Source organism: Corylus avellana, chromosome ca10, assembly GCF_901000735.1.
Source record: "Corylus avellana chromosome ca10, CavTom2PMs-1.0".
Taxonomy (NCBI): domain Eukaryota; kingdom Viridiplantae; phylum Streptophyta; class Magnoliopsida; order Fagales; family Betulaceae; genus Corylus; species Corylus avellana.
Genome location: NC_081550.1, coordinates 21,347,284 through 21,365,199, shown reverse-complemented (window position 1 = coordinate 21,365,199; position 17,916 = coordinate 21,347,284). Strand labels below are relative to the sequence as shown.

At 36.3% G+C, this 17,916-nt stretch overlaps 2 protein-coding genes across 2 annotated transcripts; both read left to right on the top strand.

The window, feature by feature from the left end:
* The first annotated feature begins 2,494 nt into the window (after positions 1–2,494).
* On the top strand, positions 2,495–4,752 carry LOC132163351 (uncharacterized protein At5g39865). Its single transcript, XM_059573603.1, has one exon. It carries the CDS (start codon positions 3,708–3,710, stop codon positions 4,542–4,544), a length of 837 nt encoding a protein of 278 aa, XP_059429586.1. The 5' UTR covers positions 2,495–3,707; the 3' UTR covers positions 4,545–4,752.
* Positions 4,753–13,297: 8,545 nt separating this feature from the next.
* On the top strand, positions 13,298–17,828 carry LOC132163347 (inactive receptor-like serine/threonine-protein kinase At2g40270). Its single transcript, XM_059573600.1, has 10 exons — positions 13,298–13,465; positions 13,611–13,776; positions 13,871–14,009; positions 14,599–14,670; positions 14,770–14,913; positions 15,003–15,143; positions 15,466–16,076; positions 16,427–16,617; positions 16,696–16,828; positions 16,943–17,828. The coding sequence occupies exons 2-10, from the start codon at positions 13,626–13,628 to the stop codon at positions 17,536–17,538; spliced, it is 2,178 nt and encodes a 725-aa protein (XP_059429583.1). The 5' UTR covers positions 13,298–13,465; positions 13,611–13,625; the 3' UTR covers positions 17,539–17,828.
* The last annotated feature ends 88 nt before the right edge of the window (positions 17,829–17,916 follow it).

The following is a 17,916-nucleotide window of genomic DNA, read 5'->3' as shown; positions in this document are numbered from 1 at the left end:
TTTTTCTCGTTTTTAAAGATATATAATTATTTTCATAATTTATATTTTATTTTATCCCCTTGCTCTTTCTTAATTATAATACTTTTTCAAACCAATATTTTTTTTATTTTATATTTATGTAATATTAGAACACTATGTTCACTTGTTGAATGACATGCGAGAGAGCGGGTTAAATAATTAATTAAATTATTAATTTCACTCTTTCTTAGTCAATAGATATGCCCTTAAACATGACCATACATAACATAAAAATCACATTTGGAAATAATGGATAATTAGCTATAGCCGTCGTTTCTAGGATCGATCGATACCTCATCTATACAAGTACTTACGTAATGTAGTGTTTGTCACACATTTAACATAGTGTTCGAACTCACGTGCCTTAACAGAACTAGGGGTTTTTGGGCCAGCTGTACATGATTAGCCATTAGCTAGATATCATGCTACAATTACTTGCATTTTGAACACTATTTTTTTTATCGGGTCATCATAAAATTATAAATTTACGCTCAATTAAAAAAATTTGAGATGATCAGCCACTCCAAAACCATTGGATAGTGGATCACCTATAATAAATTATCATCCTCATAATAAAGAGTTAAATGGATGGAGGGTAAAAACATATATATTTGACCATTTTGACTATCTAATCCCTATAATAAAGCCGAATCAAAAAAGCTCTAAAATACTTGAAGAATATAGCATAAAGTAGCGATCATCATACCATTTACTTGCAGAACTATTGGCAGCAATACAGCTGATGACTATCAGAACTTCTTAATATCATTAAAAAAAACAAAAAAACTATGGTAGTATTACAGCTCCACCCAGATCCAGATGGCAGATGGCAGAAAGAGGTCAACCTGGATCCGGAGCCAATCTGTAATTTGTTTGGATGTTGGACTTTTGAGACACGGATTTTGACAGCTCTGAAGCTAGACTTCTAAGTGTCAACAACAATGGCACACCATTAATGAAGTTTCCCAGCACCGGCCCCAAACCAACAAGGAATCACAATTTTGGTTCACATGAACGAACAGGGATATATATATATATATATATATATATATATATATACATTTTTGGGTCGATTCTTTTAATGAATGGTCTAGATTGTAATAATAACATCAGAACAAAAGAGTAAGTCTTGTTTGCTAACGCGTTTTAGGCTTTAGGCTTTTTTTTTTTTTTACCCAAAAAAAAACGAAACATCATATCCGTTTGATAAAGTTTTTTTGCTGTTAATCTTTACCTGACAACGTCTTTTTCTTTGGCTATATTTACCCAAACAGCAAACTACATGTGTTTCACGATTTCCAAATTGAGTTATTTATTTATTTTGTTGTCCTTGTTGTCAAAAGTGAATGGCAATCACATTCCGTCATTCCCCCTTAATAGACATTCAGAATTTTAGCATTTTGCTAGGGCATGTGAAAAACCCCTAAAAAGCACAATTATCAAATTTCAAACAAAAAGGATTATCAAATGCACCCCTAATTTTTGGATGAATATTTAGTGGCCCAACTGATTGATTCGATCATCCAAAAGGGCCGGTCGTAAGGTGGTCGACTCATCCCATGACCTTAGAACGATTCGACCATCTCAAATCCGACTAAAGGGGTAGTCAAACCAGCACCAAATCCAATTGAAGGAATGGATCAACCTAGTAGGGTATTCGGCCACTAAACAAGCACATAAAAAAAAAATAATAATAAAAATAAAAAATAATAAAAAAAGTCCAACAACTAACCTTTTGGGTAATGACTTTATTATGACTATTCGGACCATTAATTTACAATAAATAGAAATCCTGCAAGGATTTTGAGGAAGAGGATGATCCATCCATCCATGAAGGATCTTGTATGTTGAATCAAATCGGCATTTACGGTTACCTAGAAAAATCAGCATCTACATTTACCCCTCCACTTTCATTCTTTAAAAACTCTCTCTGGCGCCAGTGCCTCCATGTGAAAGCTTTTCAGACTCCACCCACTCGCTGGTGCGTTTCAGCTTTTTTTAACCTTTTGCTTTTGGAAACAACCGATTCAGAACTACCAAACACGCCTTGTCTCCCCTGTACTGATTATACATGGTCCCATACACATGCTGCACTTCTCACTTTTTATTATTCTTCCCTCTTAAATCTTCTTCGCTGGGCCTAATAAGACATCCAAGATGTTCAAACAAGACCAAAATTATCTTAAATCTGGTTCAGAAAAATTCTGTAATCTCTAACATTCTCTCTAAATGTGATAAAAAATATATTAAACTTTCAAGTGCTTCCTCAGTGACTTGGTAGTGAATGTCACCGCTGAATTTTGGACGGATTAATATCTATATTTCACATTAATGGTAATTTCATTGCCATATTAGAGAGTAATCACCTAAAAGTACATATAACATTTCTCATAAAACAAAATTTAAATAGAATAATGAAAGTAAATAACTAAAATAGAGAGCGAGATATATGTATTTTTTAAAAACTGACAACTAAAATAAAGAAATGTAATTTTTTCAGCTAAATAAAGAGTAAATTTATTTAGCGGAATGTGAATACTCTAAATGGTAGGAATTGTAACGACCAAATAAAGAGCCACATTTGTGCTATTAAGGCTATTGTTTTAAAAAGGGTTTTCTAAAATTTCTCATCAAGCCTATGTTATACAGCGCTCACACACGCCACATGATATTCCTAAAATCGTTTATAAAGTCCAATCTTACCTAATAAAAAGTTAATCATCCACCCAATCAATGCAAACAATTCAACCTTCTCAATTAATGAGAACTCATTGTTCTTAAATGTGCTAGTGTCAGCAGATGAAAATGGTTGGATGGGGCATCCAATGTACCATTAATGGGAGTATTTAAAAACCATCACAACCCTATCTTCTAGCAACAAATGGCCGGATGACTCTGAATATAATATGCCAGAGAGGGGCTGAATTACGATTGAAGTAAAATGCAGAATTCCCATTCAAGTTTGCCCCAAAAAGGAAACAAAAACAATTCAAGAGAGATTTAAAATACACAAAGCACTTTCCTAGCAGCAAGCACTTGCAGAAATGGTACCCCCATTGAAGAAAGGGCACCCAAACATACATAATGACAGGAAAGAGAAAGTTCCTGTTAAGCTTATTCTCGAGCAATTCATTAAAATGACGGGTTTTATAATAAAAACTCTTTCATATTGGCTGTCTAAATTATTTAGAGACAATTAGCCCGCGGCAGGAAACAGAATATATACCAAGGAGAGAAGAGAGTAGGGACTCTGCATTGACCAGGTCCATACCCAACCCGAAAAGGTAACCCAACAAAATTCAGGGTAAATCATCCCATCCACTAATCAGGACCTCTCATCTATAATTAGGCCAAATAATCCCATCTACTAATCACAGCCTCCCATACCCTTTTTATCTCTCTTAAACCCACCCAATTCCAAACCTCAACTACCTTAACCAACCGCCTTAGCCCCCATTCTCTCATACCCCTATTTTTTTTTTTTTTTTTTGGAGTCCAAACAGAAAATATAAACAAAAAACAGAAAGGCTGAGAGCTTCTGAAAGCCTTCGCTTTAAGCAATCAAAATTGAAAAAAAGGGAAAAGAAAAATCCAAACCCATTTTCTTTCTCTCAATTTTGTTTCATTTGGTGTCAGTTTCTTTCTTTGTTTCGGTATTGGGAGTCCCGAATTCTGATCTCTACCCTCAAATGTGGCGGCCGCGGGGCACCAAATCAACGGTCCGGATTTACGACAAGTCATCATCTCCGACCTCGCTCTTCCATTGCTCTTCTTTCAAGGACGTCCCGGAGCTTTGTAACGAAGAGGACAAGCCGACTCAACCCACCGTCTCAACCCCCAAGAAGCCCTCAGTTTTCCACCGAGTCCGGCTCGCCAACTCGCTCATCCGCGCCTGGTCAACTCGGCCTACCGAACCTCTCGCACCCAAACCCAAACCCGAACCCGAGCCAGAGCCAGAGCCAGAGCCAGAGCCAGAGCCCGAGCCCGAGCCCGAGCCCAGTCCCAATGTCTCAATCTCGGACCAACCGGACACGCAATCTGAGCCGCCGAATCCACTCCCGGGAACCGAGAAGCGCGTGGTGGTGTACTTCACGAGCCTGCGCGTGGTGAGGCCGACGTTCGAGGACTGCAGGGCCGTCCGATCTATTCTGCGCGGGTTTCGCGTCTCCATCGACGAGCGAGATCTTTCGATGGACTCGGGGTTTCTAACCGAGCTGCAGCAGATCCTGGGTCAGAGCCAGGGCAAGGTGACCTTGCCGAGGGTTTTCATTGGCGGGAGGTACGTGGGCGGTGCCGAGGAGATCAAACAGCTCCACGAGATCGGTGAGCTCAAGAAGCTCGTCGAAGGGCTGCCCCCAGCGGAACCCGGCGTGTGTGACGGGTGCGGCGGATATAGGTTTATCCTCTGCGACGAGTGCCACGGTAGTCACAAGTTGTTCGTGGAAAAGAGCGGGTTCAAGAGCTGTACGGCGTGCAATGAGAACGGTCTGATCAGGTGCCCTTCCTGTTCTTCTGCGCCTCTCTGATCCCTCTGATTAGACTAAGAAAAATTAACCAAAAGAAAAAAAAAAATCTTTTTTTATTTTTTTTTCCTTACTTTGGATAATTCAGTTTTGTAGTTTTATTTTGTTAAAGCTTAAGCTGTGTGGGATATCATATGGATATAGGAAGTGCCACACAAGCACCCAGTAATTTGGTTGCTTAAGAAATATAATATATGAGCTAACTTGGTTACTTTTATTGTTATTTTTTTTAATTAAATGATTAAGAGTAATGTTATAAAGCACAAGTAAACAATGAGGTAGCAAAGTGTAATAGTTATTGGATATATATATTAGAGAAATGCTTCGTATTAGATTTGGATTTCTTACAATTTTAAATTAAGAAATTTATGCGGTTTCTTTACACCGAGATGCTTGAAAAATACAGCATATTAAAAATGTGGCATGCAGTTGAGAATTAAGTATATTTTTATTAGGTTCTTGCTCTTTATGTTATAAAAAAGATTTGAGAAAAAAAACAATTTTTTAGTTTTATGAAGAAGAGGCGTCTTTATAAAAGTGAATAAGAAGTCTTTTGGATGGAAACAATGTTTTGGTTGCCTCGATAATATGCCACATTTTTAATATGTGGCATTTTATAATTTTTTTTTAAGGATTAATATTAAGGACAACTAAACCCTACCACGTCTGTATTGTCAGATAAAATGAAATAAATTAAATTGGTATAAGATTATATATGTCAATCTTATTTCAATCAATTTAATTAAATTGATCAGACACAGTAATCATAACCAACTAATTTTGTATTAGGTTCTTGTTGGATTCATGTGTTGTGTAAAAAATTGACAGTATTAGATAAATGTGTGACATATAACATTTCTCAATGATTAAATTTATTCTTTGATATAATTATGATTTAATATGATATCAAAGTAAAATTTAATTTCAAATTGTAGTGCCGCAATTTACTTCTAACTTTAATGTAATAATTTTTACTTGTGTAAGGTGGAGTGGGCGATGAATAAAATTACTTTGGCTACATAAGCCCACATATCACAATTTATGAGAATTGTTATAATATTAATTAAATAATTAAATTTATTATCGGTTCAAATTTTTGAGATGATCATGGAGTTGTAATAGATTATTTGAGAGCCAATTTTTGGGCATTTTTCTTGAAGTTGATTAAATATTGTATTTACGTTTAAGAATTTATAATAATAATAATAATAATTAATGATTAAATAATTTAAAAAGAAAAAGAATGCTGAGATAATAACTCGTATGTAACTCAGGCATCCTATGCAAGAAAAAAAAAAGAGGGTAAGTAGTGACGTGAACGGTGGGCGGTGAGGTAAGATATCTTCGGTCGCTTTCGATTTAGTCATCCGTCATCGTCAATTTCATGATTTTCATCTGAGAACCAGCGCCGCCTACGGAATATAGCGGGGCTTTGAACGCGACTATGCTAGCTGGAAATTGGGATGCCGCTATTCCTCCTTTGAGGAACGTTGAATACTTTTTATTATTATTTTTTTTCTCCTCGAATAGTGTTCCACAATCTCATAAAATAGTGTTACATTTTTTTAAAATAATAGATTATATATAATTATGACACATCATTTAGAAAATAAATTTTAAATTTTATTTTTTGAAAATGTAACATTTTCCTTCTAACTTCATTCATGAGTTTTGTGGAGATTTTCATGTACTTTGGCTCGCATTTTTCAACACATGCACCAGCTGTGCACAATAATTCAGGTTTAGGAAAAATCCTAAACTCTATTTATAGGAACGTATTAAGAAAATCTTCAAAATACCCTATATCATACCACGTTAGCGTTGCCCTAGCACCCCCATAACCTAATCGATCCTCTTGCAAACTTAATTACACCCATGGGCCAGTAGACTCCTGCTTCGTGAACGTCGCTATCACGACGTTCATTCTGCTCTCGTCTACTTGGCTTTCTACTGATATTAATATGAGCCACCAATTCCAACATATAACATTTTTCATCTAATAAATAGTTATTCCATTTGAATTGTACAACTGCAATTAGTGTGTGCAAGTTGGGTACAGTTGTGTTAGAGTATAAATATAAGATTATATAAGTTAATTTTTATATGATCAATTTAATTAAATATGTCGGATTTTTCAACCCTAACTTTGTGTTAAATTTGTCTCGCATTTGCAGGTCGTGTCAAAAATTCACAATCTTTATATCGAGTATTGAGTTCGAGTCATATTAAGGCATAGGTATATAGTCAATCCTAACTTGACTCATTTAATTAAATGGACTAGACTCCTTAACCTTAATTCATTGATTTCGTATTAAATTTATATCGAGTTCGCGAGTCATGTAAAAAATTGCTAACCTACATTTCGCTACATATTTTCCACTTGCCATTGCCAATATGGTTTTCTAATTTCTATCTTCGAAAGAAGCTAGAAAAAAAGACATGGAAATTTTAGAAATTTAAATGTATGTAAATCCATATTCTTCTTGTTCAAATCCTAAGCATCATGAATTGCTTAAATCTAATATTAACTATGTGCATATTACTTTTTAGATACATTTTCATTGGAAGCGGGGTTTTAAGGGTGATTTCTACTTAAGGTTTGTTATATTTGATATCAGAGCAAACATCACGTCAAGGAGGGGACGATCTATAAGCATGACTAATACGTTTTTGTATTATATATTAGCATAAGGATTACCAGGGGGTCAATATCAATAAAATGAGTTATCATAGACGAGGGCGGACCTACCTTAGTAATTGGGTGGGTCCTTAGCATTTTTAAAAAATTTTAAAATTATTATAAAATATTATTTTCTATTCCATGACCTCATAAATGATGACATTGTCACTCTTAGATGGATAGATGATTTAACTTTCTACTCTAAAAGACTTTTGTATTCGAAACAATATTTCTTTTTATAATAGACAACAAATTTTTTTTTCACAAGAAATTCAAAAATTATTTCACATTTATATCATATCAATCAACTCCCCCAACTCCTTTCTCCTTTAGAAAACTCCTTTCTCGTTTAGAAAAAGCTTTGGATATTCATTGGATCTCTATTCCCTCCTTGTTTGGGGATACATGGCGCCATTGATCATTTGACACATTGTAACGTTAATGACAACAACTGGAAGTCAGAGAGTTTTGTTCGAGGAGTTGGTTCATACGTCTATTTATTCAGCTGCTACCTTAACGTTTGGCTACACGTCAAACATATTCTGTTTTGGGGTTAATCCAGTCATCTAAAAGAGAACAACATGCAATTGCAATCCACTGGCTCATCATAAGCAGCCAAATCTGTTTACAAGTGTTTCACTAGATATTGCAGAGAAAATCTTTGATAATATTCTTGTTGCCAGAAACTTTTTTGTAAGAGATATAGTTAGCTTTTATAAATTCTAGTCAAGTTCTTGTCTTCTTCCTTTCACTTCTAGTGCATTTAGCCTCACGATTTCGCAGTCGAAACGTGTATTTTTAAATAAAATTGTGAAAAGTGTCATGGTCAACCAAAAAAAAAAAAATTGAAGTTTGAAAACGTGAATTCAAGCAAGGAAGTGCATGTTTAAAAATGCACGATTTTATAGGCTGAATCGTAATTTTACTTGAGACTTACATAGGAGAGACTGTGAAGAAAAGCTTCTACACTTTTATACGGAAACTTATTTGTTAGAGAGAGAATCGTATGCGGAGTTCACTAAGAGTGCATTAATATATATGTTTGTGCATCACTTTAACCCAAAAGCTTAAGCTAATAGGTTTGGACCCACTCATATATATTAATATGAGACACAACACTCACACGTACACTGATATCAACCAATGAGAAGGTGGTAAAGCAGAAGTTGCAGGTGCCCTCTCCTTTGCTTGTTGCAGAGTGCCTTGTAGACAGGGACAAAGGAATAGGGTGTCCGGTATAGGCCTTAGCCCTTCAACACAAGGATTTTTTTTTTGCCTATTGGCTCCTCCCTACTAAAAATTTTGGCCCTTAGCCCCTATCCATACTAATCTCTGCGACCATCCCTAGCCGTGAAAGGGAAGTTGATTGAGCAATTGTTGTTTCTTCTTTGCCCTTAGGCAGGCATGGTTTACTTGAAATCTTTTATTGCGTATTGGATTTTGGAGAGAGTATAATTAGGGAGATTAACACATTGAGAAGTCTTTTAGTGAGACCATAAGATAGCGTAGCACATTAAGATATTACTAGACTTAGTCTACTAAAAAGTAAATAATGTAGATGGTCTTTAATAAAAAAAAAAAGGAACTGAAATTTCTCCCTCAATCATTCGATCTCTACCACTTATTTTTCACAAAAAAAAAAATCACCAGTAATTTTTTTGGAGGCAAGCTTATATACAAGCTAGAATAGGCTTCAGGCCTTTATCTAGGCCTATTAGTGTTCTCTTATGGGACAGAAGAAGTGATGGGGCTTTGGCCTTTGTGTATTTGGGCCGACACTCATATGGATGAACCTTAATTAACCTGAATCTTTAGGCTGGATTTTCCGACAGGAACTGTCATAGGCTCAAATATGTGACAGATTTTATGACTTTCACTACAACACCATACTTGAACTCGTCCTTATTCACGTGGTATCAATAATACCATGCCCAGATATAAATGATATTCTCACCTAACCAATTAGTATAATGTTGAAAAATATGGGTGAAATTTTTGACATAATTTATAAATTTAATTTGAATCTAATGCGAAATTAGTGAGTTAGAGTTGATGTATTTGATCCGTTTAATTAAATGAGTCAAGTTAAGTTAACTTATATAGTTTTATACGCTTCGACACGACTCGACTTCGACACACGACATTCAAGGTTGACAATTTTTGACATGATTTGCGAACACAATATAAACGCCCAATATAAAATTAGTGAATTAAAGTTGAATGATTTGACCTATTTAATTAAATTATTAGATTATGGTTAACTTATATATATAGTATTGTACTTATGTCTCGATGTGATCCAAACTCATCAAGCAAACACAAATTACCACCCGTAACTACGTTAAGAACATTATATAACTTTTTTTTTTTTTTAATTCAGAACATTATATTACTTGATATGAGATTTTAGTACATATAGAACTCCAATAAAATGTAGTAGTACAGTCAATTATGGCTGCTGCATGCGCCATGTAAAAACCATATATAGGATTGACATAGCCAGCATTCGCATAGATTCTTATTGAAATCTAAAGTTCAACCACCAGGAAAAAGGAAATTATGAGGAAATTCCACAGGAGTCGTTTTTGAGAAGCCATATTTTGTTAGTCCCATAGAAGCCGCCAGGTTGGTGAGCATGCCGGTTCGCCGTATCCTATTTTTGGATTCTGATCTTGCACAAAGAGTTTGCCTATTCTTACTCGTTTAAACTGTCCAAACACTTGTCTGAATAGATAAAATTGCCTTATTGCAACACAAATCTCTGTCCTTGTCTTCAATGCATGGTTGGATTCGACCGGCTCTACTACATTTATGTTAAACATTCCATCCAGGCAATTGGTATTCCCAGGAGTTAATTACTAACCAAAATTGCCAACGAATTTATTGTCTCCCTTCCTACCCCATGTTTATAGTTTGAATGAATTCTGACTTTTGTTTACAATAATGTAAATTTGCCTCTGCATTTTCCATAGACCAATTTAGTGTGATCCAATATTAGGAAGAACGTTTACATGAGAGTAAATGATAGAGCATTAATAACGCAACTTCTCAGAAGCTCCCGAAAGAGCTAAGACATTTAAATTGAGCAGGAAGAATTTTTTCAAACCAGTCTATTAAACAAGCAAGTGGGGTGGGCATCATTGAGTGTTAGTGGTAGAATAGGTCGTACGGCATTGTCTATTGAATTTGGGAGGTTGCCATGTCTTTTCTCAAGCAGACCAAACGAGCCCCACTTAGGTCTTGAGTCTGATTCCACCACATAAACAATACTTGGGAAAATTCTGGAGCAAGTGAACTGTGGTCCAGAGCAGACCAACCTCAACCTTCTATGACATGATATGGTGCTGCTCCTATGGCCATGCATTTAGGTGTAACATGGGGATACATGTTAGAATACAAAAACCATATGACAGAAGGTTTCATAATTGCTATTACCATCCAAACATTCTAAACCAAGTGTAGTATTCTATGTAGGGTGGACTGTCGATTTCTTGACACTTCTACTGTCGTACTCATACATGTTCCTGATGGCTTGTTATGATCATCCAATGAACTTCTTCCATTGGAGCTAGCTAGCACTTCAAATCCAGATTAATATTTTGCATTCTTTTCTCATTGTCTATGCTCTTAAAAACGAAATTATACCTCAAAGAAAATTACTTTGCGTTTTTCAAAGAACCCGCTATCAACTTGTAAAGCACACCTTAAAAGCATTGGGCTTAATTTGAGTTGTATCTCGTTCCTGTGCACATAGCCTTAGGATGTGAGGTGAAACTGCCACTTGTCTTCAATTACTGATGCCTTATTGCAGTGCAAATCCCCGTTCCTATCTTCAATGATTTGATTTAACATGCTCTACTGGTAGGGCAGTCCATGAAAGAACTTGTCTTAGTACTACCTGTTTGGACTGCCTAAACACCTGTCTATGCAGACTGGACCCGAACATACTATCACATGGTGCTGCCTTACTGCAGTGCAAATCCTCATCCCTATGTCTAATTGTTGAGTTTGATCAACTCTACTACATTTATGTTAAACACTGTATCCTAATGTACTTATGAGGAGTTATCATCATCTAATGAACTTCTTCTATTGGTGCTAGCTAGCACTTCAAATCCATTTTTAAAATTTTTTGAATGGTTATATATGCCGCTAAAAACGAAATTATACCTCAAAGAAAATTACTTTGCATTTTTCAAAGAATCTACTATCAATGTGGTTTGTGTCCTATTATCGTGCACACAAAACGCAAGGTGAAATTGCCACACATCCTCAATTATTGATGTGACAGTCCTACCTTGTGATCTGTAAATAGGACATAAGATGCAAGCCTTACTCTAGAGTAATGCTATATACGCAACTCAACTCCAATCCCACCCTACATTTCATTGGACTAATATAACAGTACCCATTAACCCTTAGATAAACTTTTATTAAAAAGGAAAACAATCTAAAGGTTAAATGATACTGCCACATCAACCTACCTTTCATAGGATAAAATAGGAGACAAAAATCTAACTTCTAGCGTTACTCTCATTCTCTATTCTTTTGTGGGAAAACTATTCATATATGAGCTTCTTTTGAAACAAATAGACACAGCTTCTCCTTCTTTCTATCACCACTACTCCAGCAGAGAGCAAAGCATAATTAGGGTCATTGTCACTTGCAAAACATGCTTGGATTCTATGTCCTAATCATTAGGGAAAGGACAACTAACAATTTCTTTCATTTTTTTTAATGACGTAGTTGCCACATTTCTTTCCTAAGAAAACGCTAAAACATGATAAGATACCATACTCCACCCTACCTTAAGTCATATCCCCATCTTCTCTACTTTGATTAAAGCATTATACCCACGTCCAACCTTACTACTTCTCTTACACGCCATGTCTTTTCCTCGTCATCACAATCCCATTACATGACCTATTCTCATAAACGTCGACGACAAAGTTTTTCCTTCAAACGGAATAAAAAAAGTTTGTTCCGACGCGCGTATTAATTTGAAGAGAAAACAAATTTGTGGGCATCCACCCCTTTATACTAGTTTACTTTTGGTCCACATATGGCACACATCCAAGTCGGTTAAGATATTATTGTCTTTAGTACGTATTATGATATTAAGGGAGGACCCATCTTCTCAAACTAGACAAATGGATATATATGAACCATAATTTATTGTAAAAGTACATAAACAAAAATTATTAATCATTGTATTTTAAGTTTCATTATATATATATATATATAACCACTAAGATCTAGTACTATTTGTTAATGGGGTAATTATCCTGTGCAGGCCGGAATTAATTCAATAAATTCTAGGGTTTGGGATTAGGATGGAATTGGAAATGAATTTTGCCATTTGTTTGCGTGATCTTCAAGATATGATTAAAAGGAATTGTCCCATGTCTGACTACTATATATATATATATATATATATATATATAAAAGTGACAAGAAATTTCATGCATGGAGCAGCATGCCAGAATAAATCATCGCGTGCTGACTCCTATATGAATGAATTTTGAATATTATTCCGGAAAATGAATACTAGTGCAAAGAGACCACTTTAAAGAAGGAAAGCGATACAAGCCTACCGAACTTGATGACGGGCGGAATAATTCTATAAGTTATTTTCGTGTTTCTCTTTTGTTATTCTATAATGAGATGATTTAAAATCATCATTTGATCAAAATTCAATAATGATAATTTTTCTGTGATTTGATTTAAGATTTATCATTGGTGTTCGAACCCAATTTATAAAAAAAAAAATTGTCCTAAAATTTTTATTATTAATATTAACTATAGCAGACATACGTGATATGGTTGAACTTCTATGTATAGATGTATATAGGATAATCGAATATTAAGAATTAACGACCTTTTAAAAATTCCACAGTATAATTGACATCGGAAAATACATTAAAAAGAAAAGAAAATATATGGAAAACGAAGAAGAATAGGAGAAGAAAAGTAAGGCGCACGTGAGAAGCATGTGCAGTAGAGCGGACGGCGCTATAAATTTAATGGATGGAGAAGAGTCGCAGCACGCTGCAGCCAACCAAGACACAGAAAGTCCAATGTTATTGAATCACTCCGAAATAGCCGAAACGACGTAGGACGGTCTGACTTAGCAAGCCGATACATTGGAATCTGCAGTCTTACTCCCCGACACACCGGGCTCCGTGTCGGTGTCCCTTCCCTGCAGCCTACTCACCGAGTCCCCGATATTTCGGTTGCTGTATCGGTAAGTTTTCTGAAAAGGAAAAAAAGAGAAATCATATACGCGCTTTCTTCATTTAGTTTGCAGAGACTCTCTCCCTCTCTCTCTCTCTCTCTCTCTCTATATATATATAAATAAACGTTTTCTTTTATGTACTAAATTGGACTAGAACAAAGAGAGAAGAATGGTCTTTCATTTTCCAGAGGTTTTGACTTTTCTTGGGATGGACGGACGGTGGAGAATCAACCGGTTGAAGCTCCGCATGGCGGTGTTCATGGTGGTGCTATCACTGTTTACCAGGAATCTGAGTCTATGTTCATCTCTGAACGACGAAGGTATGTATACATAACTTCTGCATGTCCGTACAGTTTTTGAGCTGATATATATATGGGGTTGGCTTTATGAAAAACAGAGTTTGTTTGGTCGCAGGTTTGGCGTTGTTGAGGTTCCGGGATGGAGTGGTGAGAGACCCGTTAGGGGCTTTGTCGGATTGGAATGATAATGACGGAGTGGTTGATCCGTGTTCTTGGTTCGGAGTTGAGTGCTCGGATGGAAAAGTGGAGATCTTGTGAGTGTCTTTTTCCTTCTTAATACGTGTTTTTGCTTCTGGGTTTTCATTTTGCTCTCAGAAACTACTTCTAGAACTCCATCCAAAAAACTCACAAAACTCAGTTATGTTTATGCTTTTGATCAAAATTTGACTATATCTTAATGTTTGGCTTCGAATTTGTGTCCTGTATTCTATTAACTTGGAGGGATTCATTTAAAAAAAAAGAAGAAAAACTGCATTCCTGTTTTGACAGATGATTACAAGTACTTGGGTCTATGCAAAAAATGTCCGTTTTTTTTTTTTTTTTTTTTTTGTAAAGGCACCTTAGAATTGGGTTCCTGAGGCTAGAGATGTGTATGCAATGGTACTTTTGCCTGTCTAAAATGTGCATATACAGCTGCTCTGCCTCTGAACAATGTATTCTTATACCGCCTTCTTTGTCTTATAGAAGATTTCAATCAAGGTCCATATATAGTTTGATGGAGCAATTCTTCCATCATCAAGGTCCATAGTTTGATGGAGCAATTCTTCCATCTGTTAACTTATGGTTTCAAATGTTCAATGTGCTTTAATTTGTAACCCTGAAGTCAGAATTGTCAACTTGCAGAACTTTGAAGGATCTTTGTCTTGAAGGAACATTGGCTCCTGAACTGGGGAAGCTGGCTTACATAAAATCTATGTGAGCACATATTTTAGCCAAAAAACCAACAAATTTTTTTTGTTTAACTATATTTCTCTCTTTCATGAACTGATCATTACTTGTGCTTGCTTTCTGCAGTATTTTACGCAACAATTCTTTTTCTGGGAATATCCCAAAAGAGATTGCAGAATTGAAGGACCTCGAGTATTTGGACTTGGGATACAATAACTTTACTGGATCATTTCCATCTGATTTTGGCAATAATCTTTCCCTGATTACCCTGTAATATGATCCTTTCACATTATTATTTTCACTAGTCCTATTTATATGAGCGTCCACTAATTAAGTCCATCTTGTGATTCTTACTGCAGTTTACTTGACAACAACAAGTTCCTTGGTACCATATCTCCTGAACTCTATGAACTTAAGACGCTTTCCGAGTCTCAGGTAGATGATAACCAGCTAACTGGTACTCCTTTGAGATCATCTTGTAACAGCAGATCTTTCACTTGGTAAGCAAGTTCAATAGATGTAATCCTACTACTTAATCTGCATGAGAAAATGTTATGGGTCTGGGAATTAAGATTATTATAGAAAGCTTTAGCCAGAGTGTTTTGACAGAAGATCTGCAGTTTTCCTTCTTTAAGGTCTGGTGGATCATCATGCTTGCATTGTTGCCATGGTTCTGTTCTAATCAGAAGTTCAAAGCAAGTTTTAATCTCTGGCATTGATTAAATTTACACTTGAAAGTTATTTATTACAACAATTTTTGTCAAATAACCTAGCATGTTATGGGCAGTGTATTCTCCTTGCTGACATCTTTTGCTATGTTAGGAACACTGTCAAATTTGGAGACGAAGCTTACCGAAGGAAGCTGCTGCGGGCGGTTGGTGTCTCAAATCCATCCAGAGGCAATGGAGACAACAAGAGGGTTTCATCATCCCTATCACCTTCTCCCTCCTCCTCACCGCATCATTCTCTGCCTCCATCACCATCACCATCTCCATTTTCACCTTTATTGGCGCCATCCGATTCGCCGTTGTCAGCATCACCATCATCAATTTCCCTATCGCCATCCTCATTAGAGTCTCCAGTATCTTCCCCGTCACAATCTCCCTCCAATATCTTTCTGACTCCTTCAACCTCACCTATTTTAGCACCAACTCCTGCTTCAACAGTTCCAGCTAATCCACCAACAATAGTATCTACACCAACAGGATCCCCCATGGCTCCCAATCCTTCCCCTGATTCAACTCCAAGCGACGTAGCTAAAAAGAACTCTAAGACAAAGCATACTGTTCTAGTTTTGGTTGGAATTAGCGGGGCTGGCTTATTCATTTTGGCTTCAGTCATTGGCATTGTTTTCTCCAGAACCAGTAAGGTTGTTGCGGTGAAACCCTGGGCAACTGGGCTAAGTGGGCAGCTGCAGAGAGCATTTATATCAGGTTGTTCTTCTTTCTCATGAGAACATAGAACTATGATACAACAGATGACTGAATTGATAGCAAACACACACAGTGTGCTAATTCACCCTTGGGCCATAAATTGTATCGGCTAATTGATGATAGCATTGGAACAAGAGGCTAAGGAAACATCCTTTTTCTTGTTTCATGTATCTAACTGTTGGCTCAAAGGACATAATGACCCTCTGAACCTCAAATTTTTTGGTTAACTCATTGATAAGAACCACAAAAGAAGTTTCAAACATCCTTGCATTCTTAGCAGATGTACTAAAATTCATCTTCTAATCCTTCCAATCAGGCGCAATTATCTGATTTTGACAGTTTGGATTCAGGTGTACCAAAGCTCAACCGGTCAGAACTTGAAGCAGCTTGTGAAGATTTCAGTAATATAATTGGTTCTTTACCAAATGGGACTGTGTATAAGGGGACTCTTTCAAGTGGGGTGGAAATAGCTGTAACATCTAGTGCAGTGACATCTCCTGAAGACTGGACAAAAAAATTGGAAGCCCAGTTCAGAAAAAAGGTATAGAAGAACCAAATCTAGCAAGCTTTAGGCATTCATTCTGATAGTTTCTAAGGTTGCTTATATTTATTTCTTCAGATAGAAACATTATCAAAGGTGAACCATAAAAACTTTGTGAACCTCATTGGGTATTGTGAAGAACAGAAGCCGTTCACAAGAATTATGGTTTTCGAGTATGCTCCAAATGGTACACTATTTGAGCATTTACACAGTGAGTACTTTTAACCCTTCTTCCCTCCATGTTTAAGAAAAAAAGCAAATATATTTTGGTATGATAAATAAATAGGTTAAAGTTAGGTAAATGTTAATTTTGGATGTCTTGCAGTAAAAGAAGCAGAGCACTTGGACTGGGGAATGAGACTCCGAATAGCTATGGGCATGGCATACTGTCTGGAGTATATGCACCAGTTGAGTCCACCTATAACCCACAAAAACCTGCAATCCTTCTCTATATACCTGACTGAAGACTATGCAGCCAAAATATCAGATTTCAGTTTTTGGAATGATATATTTGCAACCAAGAAGGAATCATCTGTTCTGGAGCTTTTGGAAATCCCATCAGTGGAACCAGAAACCAATGTTTACAGCTTCGGGGTAATCTTGTTTGAAATGATGACAGGGAGGATTCCATACTCTGACAATGACTATCTTGCAGACTGGGCATCTGACTATCTAAAAGGAGAGCAACCCTTGAAAGAAATGGTGGATCCAACTCTAAAATCTTTCCAAGTGGATGAGCTTGAGAAATTGTTTGAAGTGATAAAAGATTGTGTCAAACCAGATCCAAAGCAAAGACCAACAATGAGAGAGATCACAGCTAAGTTGAAAGAGATCACAGCAATGGGGCCTGATGGAGCGACACCAAAATTATCTCCACTTTGGTGGGCAGAGCTTGAAATAATGTCTACAGATTCAAGTTGAGAGTTGAAGTTGAGGCTCGAGTCTAAATCTGGAAGTTTTTGTCTGCTCTTCTTTCCTGATTCTGTTGGTTTTAGTTGCCGTGTTCGTAACTGTTCGTGTCTAATGTAAGGCAGAGGAAGATAATTGTTTTGTACATAATTGAGAAAGAAGGATGCTTCTGCTCCGGCTTGCTCACTTGTTTTTGTATTTTATTTATTTTTTCTTTTTTGGTTGTGCTCAGGTTGTAAAATTTCACTGTCAGAAGGTGTACCATTAACTTTAATATCAATAAATATTGAGTGTTTCCCGCATCAGCCAATTTAAGTTTGTGGTTGGTCATCTCACTCAAGTCAATGACTACTTTTATCTTCAATCTTGAAACCACCCCACCATTCTTCC

Excerpts from the sequence above, each read along its gene's own strand:
- LOC132163347 (XM_059573600.1), top strand. The coding sequence starts at position 13,626 with ATGGTCTTTCATTTTCCAGAGGTTTTGACTTTTCTTGGGATGGACGGA. Across the intron at positions 14,010-14,598 it reads GATGGAAAAGTGGAGATCTT|AACTTTGAAGGATCTTTGTC; the intron begins GTGAGTGTCTTT and ends GTCAACTTGCAG. Across the intron at positions 14,671-14,769 it reads CTGGCTTACATAAAATCTAT|TATTTTACGCAACAATTCTT; the intron begins GTGAGCACATAT and ends TGCTTTCTGCAG.
- LOC132163351 (XM_059573603.1), top strand. The coding sequence starts at position 3,708 with ATGTGGCGGCCGCGGGGCACCAAATCAACGGTCCGGATTTACGACAAG.